Source organism: Geospiza fortis, unplaced genomic scaffold (assembly GCF_000277835.1).
Source record: "Geospiza fortis unplaced genomic scaffold, GeoFor_1.0 scaffold172, whole genome shotgun sequence".
NCBI lineage: Eukaryota > Metazoa > Chordata > Aves > Passeriformes > Thraupidae > Geospiza > Geospiza fortis.
The window spans coordinates 5005776-5015822 of NW_005054309.1; the positions used below are offsets into that span (position 1 = coordinate 5005776).

General features: G+C 40.2%; 1 protein-coding gene across 2 annotated transcripts in view; it reads right to left on the minus strand.

Annotated features, from left to right (window-relative positions):
- The window catches only part of FXR1 (FMR1 autosomal homolog 1), a 21915-nt gene extending 12112 nt beyond the window's left edge, over positions 1-9803 (minus strand). For both annotated transcript variants that reach the window (XM_005419009.2, XM_005419010.1), the window contains exons 1-7: positions 9755-9803; positions 5649-5742; positions 5369-5440; positions 3617-3765; positions 3083-3176; positions 2127-2243; positions 1856-2026 (exon numbers count right to left, since the gene is read on the minus strand). In XM_005419009.2, the coding sequence (XP_005419066.1) occupies positions 1856-2026; positions 2127-2243; positions 3083-3176; positions 3617-3765; positions 5369-5383 (546 nt within the window). In that variant the 5' untranslated portion in view covers positions 5384-5440; positions 5649-5742; positions 9755-9803. The remainder of the gene's footprint in view (positions 1-1855; positions 2027-2126; positions 2244-3082; positions 3177-3616; positions 3766-5368; positions 5441-5648; positions 5743-9754) is intronic.
- Positions 9804-10047: the final 244 nt, after the last annotated feature.

Here is a 10047-nt window from a genome sequence, read left to right on the forward strand (position 1 = left end):
AGCAGCCCAAACAATCAAGACATGTCCATGCTACCAAAGAGTGTAATAGAAAAATTATATGCAGGATATTTTTCTAAATTCAGCATTATACATACCAGTGTTAAGAATTGCATAATAATTGACTGCAATTCCATTTTGACAGTAATGAAGGTCAAAGAGGAACTTTTCTATTTCTGACACAGCTCTCCCTCTCTGGGAAGCACAAGTTTCCATAAGTAGTCCAAGCTGCACTGTCCAAACAAGTTCACAGGCCTGTGATCTGTACAGGCATCACAATCAGAAGTTCAGGCAACCAGGAAAGGGCCTTGAAACCAAAATGGCCTTGACCAGACAGGGATAAATGCATAAACAGCATGCCATACAGTTTAGATTCCTTCTATCCACAGAGGTTTCCAATACTCTTTAAAACTTATCTTCATGTTTCTTCCCTCAGATAGCCTGGCCCTGAGCAGTGAACCTTTATTTGTATGCAAAACATCAGCTACGGGAAACCTTCAGACCATGACTGCTATGTCAACAACACTGGTTCACTACACCCACACATCTCAGCCTGAAATTGTCTGCCTGTGCATTCAGCCATCAGGGCCTGGCTGGACGCCCACTGCAGCTGAAGAGAGGCAAAAAGAATAGGCAAGTGTAGCCAGATGCTGAAAACCTTATCAAGTGGAATAGTTGAGCTGCCTGGCATTTTTAGAAGCACTTATCACTTCTATGAAGGACAAGGCTGGATGTGCCTAAAGGCGTTTTTATTTAGGGGGCATCTGGTATTTATAATCATTGCTGTGCCCCTCTGTAAGAGGCTGGTGACAGTCATAACCTTTCCACAAGTTCCAGCATCACATCATTCACATGCAGGAGATCAAAACTGGAATACACTGGACATTCCACTACATTTAAACTTGTCCCATTCTTCCTCAGGAACTGAGATGCAATTTACTGGCAGTAGTAGATCAAAGAAGGATCTGCTGCCAACCTGATACCCTGGAAGCATTTAAGGTTTCCAAAAAAAGGACAATTTCAGAGATATCGCAAAGTACAGAAGTTTGACCTTCTCTCCACAGGATCAACTTCATCTGAACCTTTGATCACAACCAGGTGCTACTCCTGACATAGATGGAGCAGAATTCAAGACCTCAGATTCCTGACACAGGAGACAACCACAGATCTTCAGAACTGTTAACATCAAAAACTCAGTCACACCTGTAGAGTTAGGGACAAGGGATAAAAACCCTCAAAATTTTTCTGACAGAGCCCTGGTGACAGTGGCATTTTGTCACTAGCCTTCTGCTTCTTGAATGGACCCTTGTTTTCGCCCAAGGACCAACTATATTTCAAGGCAGTTGTGAGATACAAAAGAGTCACACAAATGGAATCAACCTGGAGCAAATCATTGTTCTGCCAAAGCCAGCATTAAACTGCCAAAATGTAAGAGTTAGAAGCAACAGATAGAGGCTTTAACACACCTGGATAGATGAGAGAAGCAGACACCACACAGTAAAACACATATGAAGGGGGAGAAGGAGGAGAAGAAGAACCAGTAAGGTTCTGAGGGAGAAAAGAAACCCAATTAAACCCATGATCAAGTAAAACAGCAGGAAATGATACCTCTCTCAGGCTGACCCCGGATATACAGCAAAATTGAGTGATTAGGACAGAACACACCTCATGGAGGTCACCACTGCAACAAAGGCTTCAAATAAATGCAGTAGAAGCTGCCATAATGTCAACACACACAACACTCACACAAAAACTCAGGAGCTGTTTTCTGTTCTTAATTCTGGGTACAGCTCTCGACACTCTAAAAGCAGATACAGAGTGAAATGCTCCAAGGATTCATATGAAGTTCCTCCCTTACCTCTCCATAGATTCTGAAAGTACCGGTATCCTCCTCAAGCTCAATGGTTGTAACTCCTGGAACCTTTCTGGCTTGTTGTATGTTACTGCCATGCGTTCCTATAGCAAGTCCCATTAAATCTTCTCTGACTACAAACTCCTCATGAAATGCTGCAGCAAGCTGCTTTGTGCACTGAAGGGAAAACAAAGGCAGACTCATCCACGTGCACTCACTGTAATGCACTGCTCTGAGCTCAGTTTCAAGCAACAAGAGCCACAAGCTGTGGCTTTACCTCCAAGTGTTTTGTAGCTTCCTCATTTCTCGACATCAGCATGAGCTTGGTGCGAATGCTGCGCAGGTGCATGTCACTGAGGATGTTCACTCTCTTCACTGTTGCTTCACTGGCAGACTACAGGAGAGAGGGAACCTAAGCTTTGGCTTTGTAAGCAAATCTACATTCAAAGCATAAATCAGGAACCTACTGAAACTAAGTCATAAACATGATCTCAATTTCCAGAAGTTACATGAACATTGTTTTTCCTCAAAACAAAGCATGAGAAATTCATCACCACCACCAACTATTGGTTCTCACTCACAGCATGTTCTATATTAAAGACATTGCTGCTGAATTACACAGTAACCCTTTCCCCTTGATGTTGCCTAAACAAATCTTTCTACCATATACATACTTGTCATTTTGTGTATGAATAAGAGAGCTAAGGAAATAATCAAGGACAACACAATCCTGCAGAGTGAGGTTCAAGTGGATAATACTGAGTACATATAGTTAGGAAGAAAAACCAAAGCTAGGACAACCCTACGTAGTAAGAAAACCACCACAGAGGCATCTAAATGAACAATTCCTTAATGCTACACTGAGCTGGTGCAGTTCTCCACAGGGAAACGCAGCTGTGGGTCAAACTACAATGTAATACAGCATGAGGGGAAAGCTATTGCTCCAGAGTGGAGGGAGATGACTGACCTCTGAGCCACCTGCTAAAATCAGTGAAACAGAACTTAGCTGAGAATGACAAACAATGAGACTCAAAGCTGCTCCTAAATTTAGGCTGTATGCATTGGAGGCCTTACCCCCAAAGATTAAATGCATCTACTTATATTAAATCTCTCACAATTTACATAGCTTGACAAGTTAAACCATTTTCCATATACACACACAGCTGGCTACGTATTTCCTGTAAATAATATACTGGGAATTCATAGAACATTAAGACAGAAGCAATTACTTACCAGTATTATTAGTTGAGCAGTTTCAGCATGATAAAAAATTCGACATGCTCCAACAGCTTTCTTGAAATCTTTATGTGCATTTTCATTAGCACACCTAAGGAGACAAAATGATTGTTATTTCAACAAGCTGCAGCAAAACTGAACATGTAATAAGATGATCAGACCCAAGAACATTCAGTAGTTTATGGCAAGGACTGTTTAGAAACAGGAAAGCTTCCATTCTCCTCAACACAGTTCCAGTTTCCCTGTGGATTCTATGGCACCAGGGTTAACTGGAAAGCCTCAGTAACAGGCCCACTGTGAAGTAAATCACCTGTACAGGCACTAAGTCCCCACCTGAGAACTTGCCCTCTGTCCCACCCCTGACAGCTCAGCAGGGGTCCCAGTCAGCAGTTTCTAAATGAGCTTGTGCAGCCCTAACCATCCTTAAGGCTCCTCATGGAGCTGTCAATCAGCCTCTAAAACAGAAGCCAGGTGGGCTCTTCTCCCCTTTCCATACAGCAAAAGCCTTCTGGAATTGTCAGAGCTACTCACGCATCTCTCAGGTCTTCAGGAACATCCACGGTGCACTTGAAGAAGGTGTTCTTTTTGACAGTTTTGTTCTGATTCACAGGTCGCAGTCGCTCGTAAGTGACAATTTCATTGTAAGTGGCATCACAAGCAGCGTATTCAATGACATAAAACTGTGAGAGTTTTTTTAAAATAAGAACTTCAGTAAGGAACAAAGAAGACATAGTAATATTACCAGCATCAGCAAGGAAGCACAAAATATGAATATATATACAAAACCCTAAAACAATGAGACATTTCCACACAAATGAGGCTGGATATATTTCAGCATCCCTGTGTTCCCCCACTGAAGTCAGGGCATTGTTATCAGCATAGCCTCAGTCCCCCACAACAGCATCTTGGATTGATATTTCTCATGCCCATCTCTTTCAAATATTTTCATTAGTTCAGTTCAAGTTCCAAAACCCAAAGTGTTTACTGGAGCTCTAATTCTAAAATGTGTCACACAGACAACACTTCTTCACAGAAATATCTACTCTGCAACACCAAAACAAACAAGGTGAATCCACTGATTCAATGGGCAAACTACCTGGGAATCATGCAAGATCAAAGCAAATCCAGAAACTCCAGCTTTTTGACACACACTGCCAAATTTAGGTGGGCAAGAGAACTAAGATGATTTAAGTTACCAATAATCTACTCCTACGCTTCCACCCAACAGATGCAAGTTTAAAGAAGCTTGTGTGCACAGCATCCCTGCAGCCTGGCTCTGTGCTAGGGATGCAGCCTTCTCCTCTCCTCCCTTCCACCTAGGTGCAGTTTAGGGGTGCAGCAGTTCATTCACCTCTTCCTCCTTCAAAACTGGGATCTGTTTGTCTCAACACAATTTGCTTAATATCCAGAAAAAGGAAATCAGTCTGATAATGACACACTTTTTCCTAATTACAAGTTTTAAGCTTATTTTAAGTATCATCCAAATTACACAAAGCTGTTTTGAAATGTATCAATGTATTGTTATTACCTCTGGTAGGTCTTTACTACCACCTTGCCCTTACAGAGCTCAACGAAAGTTGGTATTTGTTGACTGTTTTTAAACAATACTAGAAATCGGAGAATTATTTTTTTAATACTGTTTCCTTTGGTTTTAGGAATCTGATACAGCAAAGCAGCAAAACACAGGACTCTTTCCCCTAGGAAGTTCAATTCTCTTGCTGTCATTTCACAAAATAAAGCTTTAATGAGACTGGGTCAAACACTACCACACCTCTATACACTCAAGTGTCTGAATCTGCAAGTTAATTGCCAGCTGCAAACAACCATTTATTTATGGTAAAATAAAAACTTGACACATGTAAAAACAAAACAAGCAGTGTCCTTCCACTACACTCAGTAAAAACATACACACAAAAACCAACCCACAGACACCCACAGCAACAGCTTGGCCTAATATACAGATGACAAACAGCTTTTAACCACAGGTGCTTTACTTGATTTTCAGCACAGAGTTCAATCCACAAAACAGGTTTGTCAGAAATCCTGTCCTTGTGCATGCCTTCAGTCCTTCAAGCAATTTAACTGCAGATAATGGAAGTCACTTGCTCAGCTCTGAGGGTATGACCCTCTGCCGTGCAATGCAGCAAAGGTCATTCCAAAATGGTCACAATTTGTAATTCTCTTTTGTCATGTTTGTAGTACTTTATTCAGAGCTGTTTCATGACAAAGAACTTCTATTTACTGTATTTAAGCATGAAATCAGTAAGTTTTAAAATAATTTACCTCTCCTTTCATCATTCGAACTTTTGCCAGCCACCAGCCACAAGGTTCTTGGTCATTTGCCCTAGAATAAACCTGGAAATGAAAACAGTAAGAACCACTGAAAGCACATACAAGCATAATTCACTCATGTGCATGTATAATGAAGAAAGAAGCTCACAACTTTTTTATGGAGACATGCTCCATTTTAAACCTTCACCTTGGGTATGCCCTTACACCCCTCACCACTGCCTGGAATGGACAATGAGTTCCAGACCAGCACAGCTCATGAGCATTCACTCACCTCCACCTCATCTCCTTCACCAATTTCTTTCTTGATATCAGGGGGTGGTGGTAATCTGACTTCATTGAAGGGCACCTGGCGCTCTGGTTGCCAACTGCAAGTTGAAGAAGCATTACACATTAATTCTCAAATTTTCCTATTGTTTTCTTTAATTTAGTATTCTATTTCATTAAAATTCTTTCTTTCCATATAATGAGGGCTGTTTTCTTATTGCTAGAAAACAAATCTTGTAAGCAGAGGAACAACATAATCATGGCAAGGCAAAAGTAGTAGCTGGGAAATTTTTTAAATTAACTGAAAAAATTAACTAATGGATTTTATTACTGAAAGATATTGTATGATGTAGTTAACATTCCTACTCAAGTCATAGAGCCCTTACACAGATTTAAGTTCAACTTTGCAGTCCACTATGGGGTTCATCCATTTCTCCACCTCATTTTAGCATTTCAACTGCTTACCACCGAAGTTTTATGCATTTCAGGAAAGTCTGACCCCAATATTTAACAAAACTCCACATCTGCAAAAAATTTTCATGTTCCCCAGTAACAGATTCAGACCAAAACATATCCTTATATCTGCTTCTCAATACCAACTATTTCTAGGCATACAAAATAAAGGTTTACTTCCTTATACAGCAAGTCTATTTGTTTTACTATAGTTGGCTGTACAAAAATATTTTATTTGTAGAAGTGTATGTTTCCAGTGCATTTTATGAAGACTACTGCAATTAAATCCACTGTGTTCTCCTGAAATTCTTTCTCTTTCTACTCTGTGAATGTCACAGAATGCCATCAGCTGTTCCTCACTCTTAGTCAGAAATGCAACCAAAGACTCTACAAAGGTTGAAATAAAACCAGGGGAAAGACCCTTCAAAAAACCCATATTAATTTAGAATATCTGAGGGACTTTTAATGGTGTCTGTCAAAGCACTGCAACATCCATCCTTTCTGCCCATCTGATTCACATTAGACACCAACAGAATCAGCACAAACCCTTGTAAGAGTCAGGATTACTGCAAGCCATTTGCTTTGCTGACTTTTAATATCCTGCAGACAGAGCAGACTGCCTTAGCAGAACAAGGCTGAGCATAAAGAGCAAAGGGCACTTCTGCAACTTCCCAGATGAGAAGATGGATACATTTACATGTTTGCTCTGAAACCACAGCTTACACTCAAGTGCCTCACTTAATAGAGATTTTATGTATCATATAGTTTTAACCTAGACATTCTAATAAACTTTTTCTTTTAATTATAGTTTGAAAAACAACAAAAATGCATGAAGATTATTACTGAGGTGCTAGAACACATTCAGAGAAGGACAAGGTGAAGAGTCTGGAGCATAGAACTGATGAGGAATAGCTGAAGGAGCTGGGGGGAACTTGGCCTGGAGAAAAGGAGGCTCAGGGAGCTGAGAAGAAACAGTGTTAAGCTGTGCTAGGGACATTTAGACTGATAGTAAAAAATAGAAAAATTTCTTCACTAAAAGGGTGGTCAGACATTAGTATGGGCTACCCAGGGAGGTGGTGGAATCTCCATTCCCAGAGGTGCTCCAAGGGCACATGGATGTGGCACCTCCATAGTGGTGAACACCGTGGTGCAGGACTAACAGCTGGGCTTGATCTCAGAGGACCAAACGTCAGCCTTTCCAGCCTTGAGGATTCTACAACATGGATAGCTTTTCTTTAGGTTGGAAGGTATTTCAGCCACAAAATGTTAATTAAATCACATTCTATTTCTGAGAAATGGTAAAGGGGGCTGGAAAAAAAATCAGTTGCAATTAAAATGTCCTTGTTGCAAATATAACAGTTACTAATCTCATGGTTTGGGTTTTTCCTTCCCCTCCCTGCCAGTGGAGGAAGCACACAGTGGAAAGTGCACAGAAACCTCAGCTCTCAGAATAGGAGTCCAAGTTTTGGTGGCAAAACTGTCTAAGTCCAGAATTGGAGCACTTCACTGGTGAAATGCAAACTCAGGTGGTTTTAAGAAATTACCTGTGATGGGATACAAACTACCTACAAAGACAATCTCACAGAATTGATGCCTAAGCTACATGGCACAAATCACAGAAAAGGATTGCTTGCTTATAACACAGAAGCCTCTCCTGCAATACAGCTGCTTCAAACTACAATGAGCTTCCATGAAACTGTACCTCAAGATCCAATTTTCCATCTAACAGTAATAAAAGTTTCCAGGTCCTGAAGCTTCTGCATTCATTCCTTGCCTCCTTGCCCTCAGAAAATTTCTCTTAAAAGAGTTAAGGCTACCTGCCCAGAGACTGAGTGTTGCTATGGCCACAAAATCATCATTAGCAGTCTGTGCTGGTACACTTAACTTTGGGAACCTTACAATAGCTGTAGATAAAGATTAGCTAACAATAGCAGAAAATGCAAAGTGACAGTTTAGACTGCCTATTGTGGGGTAGATGTGTGTTTTTGTTAGTGATTATCACTATCACAACACTGATGCTCTCAGCACAGGACACTTGCCAGTTTTGGTTCCACTAAAGCCCTCATGAATTTAACTCTGTAAAAAGCATCCCAATTGATCAGATTTACGTCACTGAACTATTTGACTGTGTACACACTTCCTGATCAGATCTATTTTTAGTCAACAGAACACTCTACATATGTGGCAGCCCATCCTTTTTGAAACATGGCTGCTGCTGCCAGACTTTCTGTAGAACACATGGATGAGATGGATACTAAACACTAGAAATGGTTTGCCAACAATCCAACTCCTGCTGTGAGCCCCTGGCACTTCCTTTAGCTTACTTGGTTTCTGACATGAAAGTATGTATTTTAAATGCAAAGAGAAGCAATTACTTTTCTTTACAAAGTAATATAGATGTTGAAGATGAGACTCATGATTTGTCACATGTTCTTAGACCATGGATAGAATGAAGGATTTAAATTTTTTTTGGTGTTTGTTGGGTTTTGGGGTGAGGATATGAAAACCTAGGAGACAGCAGCAAGTTCCATAACCACCTCAGTGTTACTATAAATTCTGGTTGCCACCTCATCTTCTAACTGTCTTCATAAAAGAAGGACTAGAAAGCATAGGTTAGAAAGAAACAAACACTGGGTTTTGCAGGGTAAACCCCAGGATTACTTATGTTCCCCTCCAAGGATTTCTTTTCACACACACATGTATATATGTACACACACATACACACCTGGGATTCTGTCAGCAGGATTATAAATACTGGTTATGAAGAAACACTTGCACACTCCCTAGCATTACCTTTATTACCCAGCAATCTTTCTTCAAGAAAGGCTCAAAGACTAATCTACAGGTTAGAGCTGGCAAAGGTTATAACAATTTTCACATCAAAGGTGACACATTTTATAGGATCTCCACCTAGTAACTGGAAGAGAAACAGGAAAGAGGATGTAGCTCACAGAGCATTTGGAATTAGCACTGAAATCTCCCAGGTAATCCACAGTGTTATCAGTCAGACACTGAACAACAGGTACTCATTTGTACTTTACCAGCCCGTGGATTATCCTTGGCTTGCCACTACAAGTTCCCAGCAGTACTGCTGTGTTTATATATTAAATTAAATGGACCTCATGGAGAATTCTTTTTCAAGATTTGCTAACAGATTTGCACTCTTTTCCTCTCAAAAACAATAGGCCTTTTGACTGGATATATATGTATATTTATCATCCTAATAGTTAAAAGAAAAAAATCATCATCAGGATATTTTTACTTTTCTCTGGTTGAGAATACAGGTCAGCATTCCAGACAGCAGACACAGAATTGCTCATTTGAGTACTTTGGTATTCTCCATAATTTCCTACTTTTGGGTAAGATTATCAAGCCTGTGCCACTGATTCCTATGTTAATTAAATTTGGCTGTCACACCTATGGGCATCACTAAAGATACCAAAGAATGTACAGGACTGTGTAACTGAGGAACTGAGGTCTGATACAGATTCAAGAAGGCAGTTCATGGAAGCTGAACACAATAGTGAGCCTGTACTTCTAGAACTGTATCTAATGAAATCTCCTTCCTCTTGAAGGCAAAACAATTAAACAAAAGAACCAGCAAAAGCTGAAATAACCTAATATTTATTCAAATAATTATTTTAAAAATAAAATACTTACTTGTTTTCAAATGCAACTGTGAGGGAGTCCTCATGAACATCTTTGATAAATCCCTAAAACAAAAATATTTTTGTTACAAGAATGCATGTGAAATCAAAAAGGCAGCAATTTCAATACAGCCTGAACCTGAGCTAAGACTACCACTAACAGTGAGGTTCCATTTTCAGAAAGCTCCAAAACACACTCCCACTCTTTGCAGGAGGTTGCTGATATTCTTAGCTGGCTATTCCAAGACTGCAGAGCACAGGGACTGTTCCCAATGACTGCTCAAATCTGACCAGCTCACTTACAAC